The 21129-nt window shown below is 31.7% G+C and overlaps 1 protein-coding gene across 3 annotated transcripts; it reads right to left on the bottom strand.

Annotated features, from left to right (window-relative positions):
• Positions 1–68: 68 nt before the first annotated feature.
• On the bottom strand, positions 69–21129 carry LOC110019984 (tRNA uridine 5-carboxymethylaminomethyl modification enzyme MnmG). 3 transcript variants are annotated; one of them, XM_020717910.1, is made up of 14 exons: positions 21004–21129; positions 20045–20196; positions 17893–17984; positions 12729–12842; positions 10970–11300; positions 7214–7393; positions 6058–6138; positions 5434–5652; positions 4884–5026; positions 4178–4344; positions 3599–3819; positions 2088–2180; positions 602–790; positions 69–146 (listed from the first exon to the last, which is right to left on the bottom strand). In XM_020717910.1, exons 1-14 carry the CDS (start codon positions 21050–21052, stop codon positions 135–137), a joined length of 2043 nt encoding a protein of 680 aa, XP_020573569.1. In that variant the 5' UTR covers positions 21053–21129; the 3' UTR covers positions 69–134. The 3 variants fall into 3 exon arrangements, with proteins under 3 accessions (XP_020573569.1, XP_020573568.1, XP_020573570.1); XM_020717909.1 differs by lacking the exon at positions 69–146 and having other exon boundaries at positions 302–790; XM_020717911.1 differs by lacking the exons at positions 69–146; positions 21004–21129 and having other exon boundaries at positions 302–790; positions 17889–17984; positions 20045–20130.

Genomic DNA, 21129 nt, shown 5'->3' with positions numbered 1-21129 from the left:
TGTTCAGAATCTGCTTTTCAGGATATATTGCCATTAATTGGAACCTTTTTGCTTGCGCTGGCTGATTGTTTTTTGAGGCCTGAAGGCTTTTTCCTCCTGCTTGTTGAAGAATAGAAGCCTCTCTCTGCTTATGTTCAAATGATCACCTACCAAGAAAGTTATATAAGAATTATTCTATAAATGCAATGCAAGCATATGTGAAAAGTTAAATACGTAAGAATTGTGGGTTTAAATGTAAATGATCCATTATTTTTTCAGTATCTCAAATCGATTTCCTTAATTAAAAAAACATACATGCGCCCCCTTCACTGATATAGCAATACTATGTCATATTCATGCTAGAAAATTGTCACATTAATCTGTCCTAATCATTGCACAGAAAAAATCAAATCCATGGCGGCAAAAACTTAGAAAACTATTAACAAAATAATAATAATAATAATACTGCATTTATATCACAAAATACATGCCTTAATCACAGGCAAAATCAGCAGAAAGAAGAGCAAAGCCGCCAGAAAGCAAACTTAGCAGTGAAACTAGACCCAACTTGGAAGCATTCATAGAGAAAATCAAAGGAAAACCAAAATTAGGAATTAGCCACCTCTGAAGCAGCAACAGCAGCTAAATTGGAGCTGGAATCGTCATCAATAACTATGGATCTTAGCAGTTCTTGTCTTTTCATCTCATCCGTCTTTCTACGATTAGCCTCGAGGAAAATGAGAAGAGCAGATATGTCTGCAGGGTTCACCCCGCCAACCCGGCTCGCTTGACCAATTGTTTGTGGTTTGAACTGCATTCAATTCAGAACCAGTTTTTAATTAGAATGATGGATGCTCATGCATTAACATATCTCACACCTAAACTTTCATATTTACACACATAGCACTACAATCTTTAATACACATTTTTATGCATTAGTTTGAAATGCCAAAGTGGTGCTATTTATGTAAATTTCTTTCAAATAATGTGGATGTTGGAATTGAGAACATACAACAACAACAACAACAACAAGCATTTATCCCACTAAATAGTGTCGCCTACCTGAGTCATTTTTCTCCATTGCGTCCTATTGAGTGTCATATTTTCATTTAATTTTAAAAAATTAAGGTATTTTTTTATACAATATGCCCAAGTCTTTCTAGGTCTATCTTTGCCTTTTTAACATAGGTCTATTCTAAAACATCTACTCTCCTAATTGGATCATCAGATGATCGATCGACATTTAATGCGAACGAACCATTTAATTTCTAATTTTATCCGCCATTGGAGCTACACCAACACTATCACAGATATATTCATTTTGCTATCAGCAAGTACAAACATACTCTCAAATTCTTAATAGCCAAAGAAGAGTTCATAGGCTTGTGCAATTATGGTTACTGTCATTTACATCAATACGACAAAATTTCTATGTATTTACATATCTAAAACCTATATTTTGTTTTTTACATTTATAGCACCCATATCTTTCATATCACATCAAATATACCACTATTTTAACTTCTAAAAAGTGAAATGCACATTTTCATGCATGGATAAGGTGTTGGCAATCATGTAAAAGCTGATGTATAGATGTTAGATATGTAAATACATAAGAATTGAGTGGTATGGACGTAAATCTTCCTTAGTTTATCATTTAAAGTATGTGTGGCAAGCCAATAGAAAGCTTATCGAGACAACATGGATACAACTTTCACATGTTTTATGGTAATCATATACCACTAGTCCATTATCAATTCTGCATTTCAACAAAATTATTAAACTTTTTTTTGGAAGATTCACATACCTACATCTAAATTTCTATGTATTTGCATATCTAACACCAAAACTTCAATTTGTACATATATATATGTATATATACAACCTTTCCCATGCACATGTATATTTTATTTGACATTTGAGATGATTCTGAATGCCACATGCATCCAACTATATACAGGGAGTTTTAGTCACCACAGAAAGATCACAGGGCTAGTTCTCATCAAACATATATGGCATAAACAAAGGAAAAAAGTGAAATAATAAAAATCAAATAAATATTTACTGCAAAACTCTTGCAAAGTCAACATGCACAGGTTGTTGCTTACCTTTGAAAGTTTTTCTCGTGCTTCAAGTGATAAGGTTGTCATCGAATGGTAATCCAGATTATCAGGGAGTTTTCTGTGTTGCTGTTTGACTATCTGTAATTCACAACAATTAATAAGAAATTTATGACCCAAAAAAGCATCATCACAAGTAATAAAGAAAAAAATTCACAGGAAACAATTTAACGTTGCAATTTTGATTATGACCAAAGTCTATATAAATGATAGGGAACGCCAAATAAGTGATACTCAACGCACAAAGTCAAAGTCCCCCTTCTTAAATGCTCATGGATACAATCTTCTGAATCTTATATAAGTGCATATTTGCATAGACAAAGTCTAGAGATATTTGATATAAACCTGGGAGACCTGCTCATGATTTATCAAAAAATAATAAAGTATCAGATTCCATAACACAAGTGACATACTTAAAACTCCTAAATACCAATTGTGAGGGTTACTAGCATCATCCCCTTGGCAAGAAGATTGCAAGTATTTAGCACAATATTTTTTTTTTAACCCTCAATAAGCCTCGATAGGGCATTCAATCATAATTAAATAAATAATTATGATTGTTTTTTTTATATTTTTTAATTATTTTCAAATTAATTAATCTAGCATATTGATTTATTCTTTTTTGTAAGTATGCAATATGAGTCATCCTAATGTAATTGTCCAATTTTGCTCATAAATATAACACCTTTTTGGAATGCTTATGCTTCTTTAATCTTTCAAACTTAATTGTTTAACAATATCCTTTTATTTCTTTATGTCAACGTATAAGTTTGTTGGAACTTATTTATGTTGTATGATTGTAAGAGACCTTGTTGTGACTTATTTTTTACCTTATTTAATAGTATCAAAAAGTTAGGTACCAATTATAAATTTATGACTTATTCTTTTAAGACTTTAAAACCATTTTTTAATATGACAAACCATGGGAATTGACTTGATATTATTTGTTTATGTTCTCGTTTATTAGCACATTAACTTTAGCAAGCCAAGTTGAATCACAAACAATTCTAAGGTCATTTACATACATAGCACACATTTTATTTACACATCTCAAACTTAGAACTTTCAAATTTACACACAAGGCACTTAATCTCACAGAAAACAGCACTATTACCACTTTTTAAATGTTTATGTATAAATTTAAAGCACCAAAGTGTTACGTACGTAAATATGAAAATTTAGGTGTGAGAGATGTAAATACACAAGAATTGAGTGCTATGTATGTAAACTTCCCCTAATCCCAAATAAGTCAAATAAGAAAAAACATGTGAAAACTTTGTCTGTGGCTTGAAATGAAATAGAAAAACTTAATAGTATGCCGAAGCCAAGTAGTCCAATGGTGTGTTTCGCTCAGTTAGAATCAATTACCTCCCAGTTAACCATAAACAATATTTTTTCAATGCTACATTACCTAAAAGCATCGATCATATCACGTTATTCATCACCTCGCACTGCAAAACATGAGGAAAAAAGTAATCTATTATCATGAAGCAGCTCACCTGGTGAAGCTGAGTCTGCTGGCGCAGAACAAACCCTTCATATTTAATGTCGATTTCGACGCACTCTTTCTCAATCCTTGAAAGAAGCTTGTTCCCATGGCCATATCTATCAAAAGCCTCATAGTGTACATGAGGCTTTTTTAGAATATTTTCGAGCGTGGAGGAATCTTTGACAGGTTGTCCCGACAGCCGACTAACTTCAGAAGCCAGGTCATCTCTTGCTGCAAAATAATTTTTTTAGGAATATTTACATACATACCACTCAATTCTTGTGTATATGCATATCTAACACCAATACTTACAATTTTTACATACATGACACCTCTATTCTTGAAAAGGTGTATTTCACTTTATGTGATATGAAAGATTTTGGTGATGTAAATGTAAGGAATTGGAAGGCAAATATGTAAATGCCACGATAAATTTTTCTCTCTCAAGAACATGAATATATGCTCTAAAGTATGTAAGCAGCTATCAATAATACTAAAAGTTGGAAGCCACGTGAAGACCCACATAATACGAAACATATTTGCAACAAATACCGGAGTGCATATAAAGAATGCAAATTACAAATTTAACCTGAGATGTGGACAGTCTTTAGTCTTTGTTTTTCTTCAGAAATCATAGATTGCTTGGACGCGTATAAAGCCCAACGTCTATCATCTATCAAACCAATTTCTCGTCCTAGAGGAGTTAAACGGCTATCAGCATTGTCAGCACGAAGAAGCAACCGGTGCTCTGAGCGGCTAAAGAAAAGCATAAGAAAATGAGAAATGAAGTAGAAAGACATATAGTCATACAGAAGATTTATATCCTTACCACTCAATTCCTATGTATTTACATATCTAACGGCTAAACTTTAACTTTTACATACAAGCCAACTTACTTATGCATGAAAAGGTATATTTCACTTTTTAAAAGTTAAAATGATGGTATATTCGATGTAATATAAAAAATTTGAGTGGTATAAATGTAAAAAGTAAAGTTTAGGTGTTAGATATGTAAATAAGGTGTTAGATATAGGTGTTAGATATGTAAATACATAAGAATTAAGTGTTATGTATGTAAATGCCACATACATAAGAAAATTAGTGGCACGAATGTAAAAAGGGGTGGTAAAAATGTACGAGTGGTAAGAATTATGTGGTACATATGTAAATTAACAAATTAAAGTTCAGGTGTGAGTTATGTAAATACATAAGAATTGAGTGTTATGTATATAAATTTTTCCCTTAAATTAATTACAAGAATGTTCAAAACTAAACAAAATCAATGATAATGATACCTCGTTAACATTCGATAAGGCTCCCTCAAATCTTTAGTGACAAGATCATCAATAAGAGTGCCAATAAAACTGCTTTCTCTCTCAAGGATGATAACAGGTTTGCCAAATGAATGCCTTGCAGCATTGATTCCAGAGATGAGACCCTGCGCTCATAGATATTTAGAATTTCAAAGAATTAGAAGACAAAAAAATAGAAACAATCCATGAAAAAAAGTTGGCTTCACACGGGTTTTGCAAACCGAACAGTTTTTTAGAGCACAAAATACGGAGTCACAACGAAAATTGGGGCAATTACATACATAACACAAAATTTCTATGCATTTACACCCTAAACATTATATTTTACATTTCTACCACCCAAATCTTTCATATCATGTCAAAAATATCAGTATTTTAATTTTCAAAAGTAAAATACACCTTTTTCATGCATAGGTAAGGAGGTATGAATGTAAAAATTACAGTATAGGCGCTAGATATGTAAATACATGGGAATTGAGTGGCATGTATGCAACTTTTCCAGGAAAATTAAATGCAAGAGAAAATACGAAACCTGAGCAGCAGCTTCTTCGTAGCCCGTCGTACCATTTATTTGACCCGAAAAGAAAAGTCCTTCAAATTTTTTGGTCATAAGAGATCTGGAGCATTGGTGGGCAGGCAAATAGTCATATTCTACAGCATAAGCGGGTCTGAGCATCAAACAATTTTCTAGTCCAGGTAATGTTCTCAAAAGTGCTAATTGTAGTCTCTCAGGTAGACCTGTTGAAAACCCCTAGTTAAAAATAATTTTATATTTAGTTTTAAGGCATAAAAATTTGCCATTATAATCACAATTGGATGGTTCTATTTTTTTTTAGGTAACCACTAAGAGTGCAAATATGCAAGCTAGAACTTCTGGCTGAAAAAAAAAGGTTATGTTTTAAGAGAACATATGCACTATGCAAGAAGAAATATGCAAAGAAAAGGAAAATAAACAAAACCGAGAATAGTCATAATCTTCAACAGACAAATCTATGCGATTAATAAAAAGTAAGCACTAAATTAGTAATCATTGCTTGAAATTTGGTCATATGAAGGGACTTTGTGAAAAAAGTGGCATCTATTCAGAGAAAAAGGAGACGAATCATAATATAAAAATGTAAAAATAATTAATTTATCTATAGAACAAAGTGGTTACCTGCACATAGAGCTCAGGAACATTTCTGCCCTCAGGTTCAAGAAAAATTTGGTGGGAGTCTTTGTCTTGGAACCTTACAATCTGCCAGAAAGTTAATCTTAGTAAAGCCTAAAGAAAGAGTCTAGAACATATTACTAATCTATATGTTGCACAAATAGCCCCTATATAGATGAGTGCCAATGATAAAAAATTTTCCCCAAAAATATTTGAGAAATTTACATACATGCCGCACAATTCTTATGTATTTACATACCTAACACTCACAATTTTACATTTACATTTATAACACCTTGATGTCATAAACCTATCAATGAAAAGGCTATTTCACTTTTAAAAAGACAGTGATAGTGGTATTTTTGAAGTGATGTTAGAGATTTGAGTGGTATGCATGTAAATATAAATATTTACGTGTTAGACATGTAAATTCATAAGAATTGTGAGGCATGCATGTAAATGCACCAAAATATTTTGCAGACTACATATAGCTGCAGATAAATATTGTTATGTGATGTGTGCATGACCATTTGGAGTAATTTTTTTAACAAACATAATTGAATTTGTTAAAAGCATCTATTATATAGGAATAAAAGCAAATTATTAATTCAACCTTTTAAACTTATTCTTCAAAACTTTGAAGTTAACAATATTCGACAAGGAAAATGTGCAAATATTTTCTAATAACTTTTTTTTCCTATATTTCATTGAAAGGTGCAATAGTGGTATGGGTGGTTTCAATATTCGGTTTGTGTGTCGAGGGATATAGTTTGGTTAGAGGTGACTAATGATAAGTGACTATCATTGAATTAGTGTTAACTTACCAAATTTTATGCTGTTTATTAGCTAAATGATGTAAAATGATGAATCACATGATAAATATAGATTAACACAGGAAGATTTACATGCATTCCACTTAATTTCTATACGTTTGCGTATCAAACATCTAAACTTCAATTTTTACAGATACGTCGCCTTACCTATGCATGAAAAGATGTATTTCAATTTTTAAAAATTAAACTAATATATTTTATGGATATGAAAAATTTGGGTGGTGTAAATGTAAAAAATAGTTTAGGTGTTAGATATGTAAATTCATAGAATATGGGGTGGTATGTATGCAAATGCCCCATTAATATACAGAACAAACCATATGGTTTACCTTATCTTCAATCGATGGGCAGTATCTCGGTCCCTTTGCTTCTACCCAACCACCATAAGTTGGTGTTTCATGTAAGTTATCTCTAATAAGCTGATGTGTATCTTTTGTTGTTCTTGTCAAATAGCAGCACATTTGTTGTTTTTCTATGTGGTACTCAGGATCAAAACTAAACCAACTTACCTGCCATTAAAAAACCACTGGTCAGACAAAAAAAAAACTTGCGATGATTTTCTTGTCTCTCAAATACTATTTCTTAGAAAGGGATCCTTAAACCAAAATCCATGAAAGTTTTGAATATTTAAAAAGAAAGTAACACGATATTCTCACTTCTAGAAGAATTGGAGAGAGGTGCACACCCTATAAAGTTCATAGCACATACAATGCTCGCATAAACACAAAAGAAAAAATTATTCTTTAATACGATAATGAAACAATGTGTGCAACAACATCACGTGATTATACCCTTACAGTTAATAGCATTAGGCCAAACTATTCAAATTAATCAAGAGTTGGCGCCTCAAAGACAAGTTTAGAGTCGAGCTTAGAACCCCTAACAAAAAATAAGAAACAAAACAAAACAAATAAATAAAATGCATTAAAATTTTGTCAAATAAGCAATTATACGTACTAAATATTTATATTTTGTAGTTTACATAACTCTATCATAGCCTAGAACATGGAATTCATTTGAAATACAACTTGGGTATGCTTAGCTTGTTAGTCAGTAGCTGCCCATTAATTAGATCTACAATAAAGTAGAACACGCACAGGGTACAAAATTCATAGACCCATTTGTAAAATAGTAGTGTAAATCAAACAAAGCAGAAACATTGAAGGATGTATTATATAGAATAATTAATGAGCGTGAGGGGTGCAAGGTTGCTTGATGTGAGTTTTGCTCAAGAACTTTTATAATGGCTAATTTACTAGTACTAAACTTTTACATACCATGTACTTTCTGTATAACTCCTTCATAAAACTAGTACTAATAGAGATCAAGGTAAGAGAAAAGTTTTAAAAGGGGAGGCTTACTCCATAAGAGGATATTAACGGTTGTTAGCTTTTGTTTAAGCATTTACATCCTTCATGCTTGCCCATGACTCCTTAGACCTTCGTACATTTAAATAATCCTTTAAATTAATGTCCTTAAAACGGTTTTGTGACAATTTTTATCTCATTTTGAGAGTCATCATCATCATTAATTTCATCATAATTATTTGAAGTTAGTTTTATGAATCCTCATTTTTATTCATTCCTATTACAAGCGACAAGAGCTGTTAACTCTATTTTGCGTAAGTTCTTTTGCAATACTTCAAATGATATTACCCTTGGTCTTATATTAAATCCCAATTTTCTTCATCATGATAAATCATTTATTTTATGCTTATAAACTCATTAATCTCAAACCTTCTATCTACCACGAACCAATCTTCGGAATGTGCTACTCAACCATCTATTTTTAATCACTTTATCCTTTCTAAATTTATCAGATCACCATCTCAACATTCACTCTACAGACTAAATGTGATCGTCAAGGAATTTTACATCGCTCAAGATATTGCATTTACGTAGCATAGTCATGCTAACTACTTATAAAATAAGCACAGGTCTTCATAATATCCTCCTACCACATAGTACATGCGAGGCTCTTCTATATTGAGCTATCAAATTTAACTCAGAAGTTATTTCCTTATCTATAGCACCAATTTTGTGTGATCCAAAGTATGTAAACCTATTACATAAAAAAATCACTTCATTTGCAAGGCTGCCACTTGATATCTATTCTAAATCAACTAAATTTTAAATTTTATTTTAATTTTATTCTATTAAACCTTAGTCTTTCATTATCCTTTAATTTTGACTATGCTTAAAATAAGTCCCCTTATTTCCTCCATTTTTCAACTTCTTGCTTGCTCAAAAGCTCTTAACATAGCTTTGATGGTTGATTGTAAACCAAATATTGACCTCAAACTATCTCATAAGGCATAGGACCTACAAGAAAATATGTTTTTTTTAGTTTTTTTTATCTTAGCTGTAGAAATTATTGTCGATGACATGAATTTTTACCAAGTGTATATGTGATATTGCAGGATGGTTCACAATGCCCACTTTATCAAACCACAATTCAATTAGGTTAAAAATTTGTAAATAATATTTTAACTAGAAACTCATCTCTTTCATAAATCATAATGTATCAAATTATAGTAATAAAGAGCAATACTTATATCTAGGTGACATGTCGAAATTGATGCAGGTGTATAAAGGCCTAGGATTGTTAATATAACTACAATAATATAATGAATGAAGATGGCATAAGAAAACAAGGATTGGCAGATCCATAATCACTGATTTCATACAAGCTCGTTTTATTTAGATGTAAAATAAAAAAGGTGCAGAATCAAATCAAAACGATAATTCAACAACCGAAACATTTAAGGAAAACAACAAGAAATTTGATCTTTGAATAAATAAGAAATTTTGAATTTTTTTTCACCACAATGAATCCTAATTTTAGCAAATTCAACAACAAAAATATACAGCAACACCAACAACTAAATAATTGCGAAAAAAAAAGATAAAAGAAACAGAACAACAAAATGAAGAAAATCCCAATCTAAACACTAATAGAAACAGATAAACTCCCCCGAAAATTCTTGCTGCGCTAACAACACACTCAAAAGTATCCCCATCTAACAAACACACAAGAATGAAAGAAAAAAAACTGAGCGTTTATTAAAAAAAAGTTAATTTTTACCTGTCGAAACACAATTTTCTGTAAGGTTAGCAATCTTCTAGATTGTTTTGGGTGTTAGAATCATTTTGAAATCAGCCACCACAATAGATTCAAGGGAAAAGGATGTTTGGATAAATAATGCAATAATAGCAGGCAAATAATAGTAGTAGTAGGTTAGCATCTCATAATAATAGAGGCCTCTAATAACAGTAAGAAGAAAAAGAATTTATAGAAATACGTGGCTAGCTGTAGGTCAAAGCAAATGACTTAGTCTAAAGTGAGAACCAATAAACTTGAACAAATATTGTAACCAAACATATGAACTAGCTGATGAACCCCAAAAAAAAAAAATCCAAAAAATTCATCAAATCCACTAAATTGAATGGAACCACGGAATCAAAAGATAGAGAACACATCCTGCCTCCATAGGTCACATCATCACGGGCTTTTATAAATAAAATAATTTCAATTGAAAAAAAAAACAATAAAAATAATCCTTAATTATCAGATTAGCAAACTGCTTGTCATAGTCCCCATCCCTTGGCATCGCAAGTGATCAAAATTCTTAACTAGAATGTAATTAAGGTACATTCAAAAGTTCAACTAAAAAGACTTCATGATGGACTTGCCAGAAGCTCAATTTACACACTCTCACTAAGAGACTTGATTTTTTAATTGGAAAATTGTTACTTTACAATTTTGACTTAGCTTGCATTCACTTTTGTGAATGGAACAAAAAAAAACCCTCAGCAATCCAAACAAATAACAAAAAGCACTTGCAGTGGTTTTTTATACACAACGTATTCCTTTTTATGAAGTGATTGTTCATGTGAGGCTGTACTTGGGAGTGTGGGAGGGAGGACAAATATAAAAATATTTTAAAAAAATCATAATTCTAAAAAAATAATAAAGAAAAATCTAACAAAGTGACATCCTGACATCACAATTTCAAAAAAGTATATAAAAAAAAAAATGCTTCATACACTATGCCAAAAACACTTCCAATTCATAACTTACACTACCTCTTCATCTCCATATTGTGGTTCCAAACCAAAAAAATCAACAGTACGGCAATCAACACGCGCAGGAGTTCCAGTTTTAAGCCTGTCAGTTTCAAAACCCAAAATTTTCAGGTTTTCAGTAAGCCCAACAGAAGCTGATTCCCCGGCTCGTCCAGCAAGCATTGACATCCTTCCAACCCATATCTTTCCACTCATAAAAGTGCCGGTAGTGAGCACAACTGAGGGAGCATAAAAGTTCATTCCAAAAAATGTATGGACACCTTCCACATTATCATTATTGCCAACCAGCACCTCCGTTACCATAGCCTCTCTGATAAAAAGATTGGGGGTGCTGCAAACGTATCATAAGATAAGCCATGTAAGATAAATAATAAGAATATTTCAAACTCAAAGAACCATGCAAACATAAAAGGAAAGTGTTTGCAAAAGAAAACATTTGAATAGCTTTATTTGTTTATATAAGATTAAAAATAAGAATCCTCTACAGCAATATTACAACTTAGATGATGTATATATATATTACCGTGGATTGGTCAGTACTCCATCGAGATAGATTTCTTCCTGTAAACCACAAAAAACTAAAAACCAACCAATATAACCATCCTAAAAAGTTTACTAAAACATGAAAGTCATATTCATTTACATATTAATATGAATCTCAGGCCAGCATCCGGAAGAAGGCTAGAAATTAAGATTAAAAAAAAGATAAAAAGTAAAAGAAAAAAGTGAGCTGCCATAATAATAAAACAAATCAAACTATCCAAAAGCAATGAGCAGTTTTTATTTATCCTATTTGCTTTATTCATACAAAAAACTTCTCGGTGTATTCAAACTTAATGGGTTTCCTAGCTATATTTTCTAAATCCAAATTGAGTTAATGTATGCATAAATGTTTGGGCTTAGTCATAGCTATAGCGTTTATTAAAGCCTTAAATGGATTTTAAGAAATGGAACCACCTAAATTGCTTTAAATTTAAGGGCCTAGCTGTGTTTTTGAAACCCAAATTGAGTTATGCATGCATAAATGTTTGGGCTTAGTCCTAGCTATGCAATGTTCATTAAAGCCTTAAATGGCTTTTAAGAAATGAGACCACCTAAATTGCTTTAGATTTTAGGATTTATAAAAGGTGGAACTTTACATAAGATATCCTAATAAATGATCCAAAAACTCTCAAACCAACCGGCATGGCCATACCGCAAATTTCTTCTTCATAGAATAAGCAAGAATTGGAAAGGCCTTTCAATAAGCTTGTATTTTGATTGAAAATAAAATTGATCAAATGCTAGCTAGTTGTGACAACTACCATCACTTCTACAAAAGTGGAGATCCTTCGATCGAGCTAAATCATTAGTAAGGTATTAAGGATCCAATTTAAGCAGAATCTCCGACAAACTCACGAGAAAAATAATGGTGACAAAATGGTGTACTAATTATTTGATTAACGATCATCATAAAGGCTTTGAAATTCTATATGGGAAGCTTCATAAATTGACCTATGTAGAAAATTGAAATTAAAAGAAACATATAAAAATTAATATCTATAGTTATATATGCAATAAAGAAAAAAAACTCTCAAAAGAAGAGAACAATTAAATAAAATGCAAAAGAGTATGAATATTTGACTAATCCTCAAATTTTCAATAAAATAAACCTAGCATCATGAAACGGCTTTCACCAGTATGCAATCACAAGTAAAATACCAAGGCATAGAAGGAATCTAGACAAAGGATGTATATAAAGTTTCTAAAATATACCAACCTTTCAATAACTTTTTTCATTTCCATGGCATACTCTCTCTTATCTGTCTGAGCACGCAGTGCCCTCACAGCAGGCCCTTTAGAACGGTTTAAAACCCTCTTTTGTAAGTAGCACCTGCAATATAAAATTAAAGGTTGAAGAAGGAAAGAGCATGGTAGAGATTAAAACTGCCAAAAAAGCTTTTAATCTAATTAACCATTTTGCTAGCTTAAAGTTCTGTTTTATTAGCAAGCTTTGATGTGCTTGCTTAAACATTGGGACAAACATAGCTAACACACTATTGTGTGTATGATATCGAAGAAGGTGTAGGGACTCTACCACAAACATTTCTAAATGAAAAAAAAGAATAGCCTTGCAGTTCAATAGTACACTGAAAAAATAAATAATTTAAAAATGATTCACTTCATAATATGAAAAGCTTAGAAATTATAACCAAATAAAAACTTCAAGCCTTCCATTCAAAAAAAAAAAAAAAAACAAATATTGAAGCTTTTGCATTTAATGTGAATTAAAATTAAGCATTCACGCATGCATAATTGAGTTCAATCTGCAAAAAAGGATGCATTATAAGCACAGTGGAATCTACTTTACAGGTTGTCAATATAAGGAAACATTAAAATAGGGATGTTGTTTATATTTGGAGAGTAGTTAATGTTTATTTGGGTGTCTTAAGAAGTTTGTACTTGTTCCCCCATTCTAAATAAAAAAAAAAACCCTAATAAATATGACACACAAAAACAATCTTCTTCTCAAAAAGGTGTTGAGAGAGGGAAACTCTACCCTAGTTGTCGCCCTCCTAAATTTTGGAAATCCTACTCTATCCCCCTGGCCCCATTTGCCTCAATCTATCCAAATCACAATGACTTGTTCATTTGCCCCGCTCTACTTTAGCGGCTTTTACCTGCCAACACTATGCACCACACCCCCATGATCCCAAGCAAAGCTCATGCTAAAACCGATACCAACAACCCACCCCATTCTGCCAGCACAACCCGATCTTAATGCACGTTCACTCAACACTCATTCTCATGTTCACACTCAATCTATCATATGTATAGCCATGAACTTTAATTCATGCTCACCCCTACAATATCAATCCCCAACATCCACCCATGTTAGTGATAATCTCTATTATAGCCATAGCTTCCCTCACTGCTTGAACCCTACATTGGGAACAACCATATCATGTCTCATCTTTTAAAGAGATAAATTGAACTCTCAAAATTCTACATGTCTTTACACAGTCATGGATTTCAATCTCTTCATAATGACTCGAAAATCACCTTTATCATCAATACCACAACCAAATTTAATTGAGCTAAAAAAGATATGTAAATCGACGAATGATATTTCACTATAAGATATAAATGAGACAAGTTAGTTCAATTCCACTCCTCAATATTTACTAAATTATTTGGCATAATCAATACAAAAAATTAATTATTGCCGAATGTATCTCTCATTAGCATCCTTCCCTATAATATACCCAATCAACCTCTATCTTCATGATATCTCTTCCTTTGTATTTATTACAATTATCTCTATTAATATATCCTAAATTTTGCATTCAAGTATCACTTCATATATGATAATTAATCACCAATTGTTTTTATCTCTCCACATTTCATTATTTTAATCGTTCTCTCTCTCATTTCTTAAAAATAGTGTACAACCTTTTAAATTTGTCATTTTAAAAAATTTTACGTATCCCACAAAATTTTGTCTATTAATTATCCTATAGAGACTCATAATTGTTCAACAATTTTTTTTAACATTCTTATTGGACAATTTAGGATCCAATCACTCAATGAAGACAATTAATAGAGGTGTTGAATCTACTTTTTTATAGTTGATTCTCATTCTACTCTCTTCTAATATTACTTCATATTAATGATAATGATAATTGCGCCACGACACAACTCTAGGCTTAGAATTAGCCAAGACGAGAACAGACGGTCATACCGTATAATTAATATTTCATTTACTTTTCACAGATTATCATAACTTTGAATTTATAACAAAATCACGAAGAAATCACAAAGTATATTACATTAGAAAAATCAAATTATACAGATATAATAGCAAATTTTGAAAAATAAAACATCTCAAACCAACACATAACAGTATATCACTACTCAAAAGTAAACAATACAATAATTATAATCATAATACACAATATATTATTTATTAACAGTAGACCAGAAGATCTTTTACTGTAAACTATCTTTCACCTGCCACTCATATCAATCTAATATTTTTTCAGAAAGCAACCATTAACTTTCAAGAATAAATTATATCACTTAGTGAGCAATTACAATCTTTTTATGTATTAAATTAACATGCAAATATTATGCATGAATGTCTCGGTAAAATTCAATTTATTGATAAATCAAGCTGTAAGCTTTCATTTATAATTTAACCATTCTTGTTTCAATTTAAGTATTTAATATTTTAACATTTTTGGGAAGTCATATCAAGATTAATGTCATACTCGGATGAATTTATAAAATTGTATCTATAGATATCCTAAAAAATTTGCACCTAAGGTACACTAACATTCCCATGCACGAGCACATCACATCTCTTACCAGTACCATCTGAAGATAATCTTATATGACTTAAGCTTTTACATCTCATTTTCTTTAATTTCCTCTTTTTAAAGTCATTGAATAATAATTTTTTATTTTTATCATTTCATTTTATTTCATGTGCATAATTATAAAAAGATAGGTATCTAAAGCAATAATGCAAGTCTTCATTTAATAAAATATCAATTTAATACATATAAGAAAGTAATCACTAACCTGAAGTCCTAAAGTATGAATGTCTTTCTCTTTCTCTTGAATTATCATTTTCTTATTCTTCAATTAACACTAGTTGTACCTTTAATCATTAGTCTAAATTCATTATATTAATATTTACTTAATAGCATCTTAATTACTTAAGCATAACCTTTTATATACATAAAATATCCAAACTATTACCTTACCAAAACTTGCTCAGATCGATAGTCTTTCCAACAAAATCTTCCAGTTCAAATATCTATTTTAAATTCATAAGCTATAAATGTTAATATTATAAAATAAATAATTAATTAAATTTATATAAATAAAAAACTTATAAAATTGGATAACTCACCTCCTTACAGCTCGGTTCGATCTTTACCGGCATGCATGCGAGCCTTCTCTTCTTCCTTATACCCTAGACTTTGAGCGTGGCTCAACTTCAACACCGCATGATGAGCCGATCTCCTTCCTCTTTCCTTCGGCTAGATTCGACACGACGATGACATCACACGCAAGGCTCCACGAAACTACGGTTCTTCCTCTTCCCTCAGCTAGGGTTTTCTTCTTTGGTTATGCAAGAGTCGAAGCCTCCCACAGACGTAAGTGGCGACTTCTTCCCTTCCTCCTCTTTCCACTTCTTTACTCTTCTCCTCTATCGATTGGCTAGGGCACACATAAAGCTTTTCCTTTTCCTTGATATATGTATATATGTGTGTGTGTGTGTCACGTACCTCAGCATATTGGTTGACATCCACAGTATTAAGACCCCTCAGGTTCGGGGTTCGAATCCCCTCTCCACAGTTGGCTTTAAGGAGATGGTACTCGAATTGTTACACATTAGGGGTGGCTGGAGGCTCGTATAATAGTCTTTGGTCATTCCTTTATATATATATATATATATATCGATTTTTCCATGATTCCAAAACAAGGGAGCCTCCTTAGGTGAAACTATCGAGGCAATTATTTGATTCCACCGATTCAATTTTTTTTAATTATTCTTTTTAGTATTAAAATTTCTATTATTATAGTTGGGTCATACTCTTCATAGGGGACTTCAATATTATGCTCTTATCTCTTTGTCTCCCCCAGAGTTTAAATTTAGCATGATTATAAATTAACGCCATCATGTATCATTTCCCTTTTATATTGGCATCAAAAGCTTGTTTTTTGAGCTTTTTCACTTGAATATTTGGAGTCATATACTTACCAATGATTATTCAAGAGTCACTTAGATATCAATCAGAGGACTATGAATTTCAAACTATTTGTTAAAAATAAAAATCCAATTTGCTACATTAAACTAACTTTAATTGTTGATGATGCAAAATAATTTATAAAATCTCAATAATCACTAAATATATTATTTTGCGCTTATATATCATAGTCTACTAATTAAACTAGTTAACTTCACTATAGCACTATTCCACTACAAGACTATCATGTATGGTTCTAAATAAATTAGGTGATTATACACAGTAGCATAATAAATAGAGACATCCCGCTCTGAAGCCCCAATATTGTCCCTTAGTTGCTAAGTCGCTTCTAACCACATAAACCCATTATGACAATTAGCGGCTCATAAATGTCCAAAGATTGCAGTGCTCGTTTGCCTCTTCGTGCATTAAGAAAGCTCATCTCTTGATTGATTCCTATTCTCTGGCCCATATTATGAAAGATCTTACGAAATTTTTCTAATACCAAGATCCCTAAGATCTTACAAAATTTTTCTAATACCAAGATCCCTTCTCTCAGCACTCAACTAGCATACATGCAGGGATCCATCAATAAGATCAAAGGCTAAGAAAAAGTCTCCGGCTTCCACATCCTCCTGCCATGTGCTGGTAAAAAATTCTCTCAGTCTTTCCTTTTGATTTAAATATAGGGCAGATTTAGGCTGATTTTGGAATTGTAAACCATACTGTCAACACTTTTGACAAAATTTCAAAAGAAGGTATTTTGCCTTGCATAAAAAAAAATAATAAGAAAATAAAATTAAAAAAATTGAGAATGAAGATAGTTCCACTCCAGATATTTTCTTAATAAAAGAAAGCAGACCAAATTCCATTAAATGTTTTCCAATTCATGCAAATCAATCAACTACTAACAATGTGTACGGATAAACTAGTAGGAAGACAATGGCTTACAAATAAAAGGCAACCAATTAAACACATGATTAAAATCCCAACCAAAGAGAAATATTTAACCAATTTAACCAACTCTAAATACCACAAAAAAACGAAGAACAATGAAAAGTCAAACCAAATCAAAACCTAAAGCATTGCAATCTCAAAAAATTTGATCATAGCATTTTATAAACGCCTTAAACAAGAGTTAGGGACACATGGATAAAATATCAGCCTTTTGGGGTTTTCACCTACTTATCAGCAATTTTTCCAATCTCCCCGCCAAGGGCATCAACTTCATGTACCAGCTGAGATTTGGCAGGGCCACCAACTGCTGGATTGCAAGGCTAAAAAATCAAACAAAAATTGCCATCATTTGTCCACATAATTATTCTTGAAATCAGACTGCATAGTTATGAAAGCCAGATACATACAATACAATCACGAAAAAAAGAATTCTAATTTCTACACTAATGTTTGCAGTACAGAGAGAGCATTCAAGGAAAAATTAGAAATAAATGAAAAGCTTCAATCGGCGATCAAAGGTCCAATGGAAAGGAAGAAAGTTTGATAAAGACAAAAATGAATTGCCAGCTGTCAGAAGTACATTCCAAGAGCATAAATATGGAGTAAACGATGAAAAACCAAAGAAAAAAATGTTCTCTCTAACTGCGACAGGAAATACATGTTTATAATGGAAATCATCTCTAGGTAATAAAATTAGATAGCTTCCATGTGCCTGCTCTCATGGTATGATGACACAATGCAGATCTACATAACTACAATTTAGTGAGAGCAATTTTTAGCTTCTTTTAAATGACAATCTATCAACTAAGGGTTTATTTAGGATAGTTTTCCGTCTGCTTAACGTTTTAGAACCCACCACAGTTCTATGTAGGGGATCATTTCTTGCTGCTTCCTAGAATTTTTTTGTGCTGAAAAACTACTTTTTTGATGGTGAGTGTAAGAAAACAGTTGTCTAATTTTTTGGAAAATAAAAATATTTATAATTCACACAGCAACTTTCTAAGAAGTTGATTTTCCCACCATAGCTCTACATCATTATTATTCTAGTAAAAATAATTTTTAGCTTCTTTTAAATGACCATCTATCAACTAATTAATAACTAGTTTTTGTCTGCTTCAAAGCAAAATTATAGACCCCCTGAGAATGGCAACTACAAACAGTGAAAAAAAAAACAATTTAGTTTAACATGAAAATAGGTATATCATTTTGCTTATCAAAAAATGGGAAATCTCATGGCATAGTGCACCTTCCTACTTTCATATTCAGATAACATGGTATATATTAGTTCAATTAAACCAATCTTCTTTTTCGTTCTTTGAAAACTTACAATCAACTAACTTGAAAATGCATAATCAAGAACCTGCATCGGCAGTCGTCGCATTTTTTGGACCTAAGTATAAACAGCTAAATAGGGATATTAAAATAAATAAATAAATAAGCTAAAAAAAAAAGTTTAATTAGTCTCCTTCCACATATTCCTCCATCAACTCTCCACCTCCCTCGTGCTTCTCCACCCTTCTTCTCTATGTAACAATCATTCTTGGTATTATTTTGTCTATCCTACTTTATAAGCCAAAACACAGCTTATCGGGATGATTTTTTGTTTTTATTTTCACTTGAGCACTTCTACTAAAAAATATCAATTATTAAATTCTAATTATTTCATAATTACTTCCCTCTCCAGTATAATATTCTTTGATAGGATGCGTTAGATCTTTTTGTACAAACCACCGAGCTTATCAAAATCCTTTATCCTTTAAATGGCATTACTTAATTTGATTTTTTTGTTCTTACTCCTATACTTAAGCATAGAGCCATCAAAAGAAATTGTGAAGAGCGACCAAAAAAAAGCAAGAATACTTCTAAATATCATGCATATACAAACTCAATTATATTGAATTGCCAAGGAGCTCAGGCTAGAATGTAATGCTTAGCTTGCTGCTATTATGATCATGTGACAGGGAGATCGAATCCAAAAACAACTCCCAATTTAGAGGTGAAGTTGATAATATAAAGCAACACCTGAACCTTAAAATCAATAGGGGGCTCATGTACTAGATGAACAATTCTTCCTAATGGCTAACAAGAAAAAGGCAAATTTACATACATAACACGCAATTCTTCTATATTTACATATCTAACACCCAAACTTTGATATTTACACTTATAGCACCTTGGTGTCATAGAGCTATGCATAAGAACTTGTATTTTACTTCTAAAAAAATAGTGTTGGCAGAATTTTTGATGTGTAGTTAAAGAATTAAGTGATATGTATGTAAATATGAATGTTTAGGTGTTAAATATGTAAATACATAAGCATAGTGTGGTATGTATGTAAATGCCCCCCGCCAGCATACAAAAACAAGGAAAAAAGAGTGACCTGCCAAGCAATGCGATCAATATTAAGTGTCAAAAGAAGAGTTCTTGCACCAAGACGAGCAGATGCAAGTGCGGCTTCACACCCTGCATGCCCCCCTCCAACAATAATCACATCATATCTCTCTTCAGATGCTTCAGTATGAACTTTCCAATCTGTGCCCATTAAAGAAACATGGTACAATCATGAGCCATTGTTGTAAGAAAAAAAAAATTTTTTTCCAATAAATAAAATGGAAACAAATCAAAATAGTTATTTTTCTATGAGCTGATTCCCATCATACTGCAATGCACTAAAAATATAATAATAATACAACACGGTAATATAAGATGGATTTCTTATAGATAAAACTGTAATCAGGATTTCTAGATAAAACCTTAGAAAACAAAAACCTCAATGAGTTAGCTAATTAATGAAAACTTAAGTTCTGCCAGATTTTATCAGAAAAATATAAGGAGAGAAGGAATTCATGACATTTATGTAAGCATTCAACAGCTTTTAGCACAATAAAGTCTACCAGAAGTTGGATCTTCCGCGGAATAAAGGCAATAACTGTACATTTTCAGCAACTAAGAAAGTCAGTTTACCTTCTCAGCAGTTATAAAAATAATTCAAACTAAGAAATTTAGGAACCTGTTTTGTCAACAATGATGTTTTAATAGATTATTTTCATTTAAAAAAATGAACCAAAAATGATTTGGTGAATCATAAAATAAACATAAAAAACTTACAATTTGTGCATCAGCATCAATTGAGCAGCAATGACAACCAGAGTTCAAATCTATTCCTCGAAGAACTCGGCAATATCATATACTAATAGATTCTTGGATGCAAAGCCAATTATTTTGTCTAGTTCTCTATATCATTGAGCCATTCCAATCCTCTATATTCCCATGTTTTCATACCATTTTTTTTTTTTCATTTGAAACGTAAACTAAGATCATCATAATAATAAAACTAACCAGTTCTACAAAAAACCAAGGATCGCTCACTTCTGTAAACTGCCCCCATGTTCAAGTTATCTCTGACTACATTTCAAGCCGCCATCAGTTTCTTGTTCACCTTTACAAAGTTCGCTAATCATGTCC

Source organism: Phalaenopsis equestris, unplaced genomic scaffold (assembly GCF_001263595.1).
Source record: "Phalaenopsis equestris unplaced genomic scaffold, ASM126359v1 Scaffold000090, whole genome shotgun sequence".
Classification (NCBI taxonomy): domain Eukaryota; kingdom Viridiplantae; phylum Streptophyta; class Magnoliopsida; order Asparagales; family Orchidaceae; genus Phalaenopsis; species Phalaenopsis equestris.
Note: the sequence above shows the minus strand (reverse complement) of the source record. Positions and strands in the feature narration are given on the sequence as shown.

Excerpts from the sequence above, each read along its gene's own strand:
- LOC110019984 (XM_020717909.1), bottom strand. The coding sequence starts at position 21,052 with ATGGGGGCAGTTTACAGAAGTGAGCGATCCTTGGTTTTTTGTAGAACT. Across the intron at positions 17,985-20,044 it reads TTGATCGCATTGCTTGGCAG|CCTTGCAATCCAGCAGTTGG; the intron begins GTCACTCTTTTT and ends TTGATTTTTTAG. Across the intron at positions 5,027-5,433 it reads ACGAAGAAGCTGCTGCTCAG|GGTCTCATCTCTGGAATCAA; the intron begins GTTTCGTATTTT and ends CTATGAGCGCAG.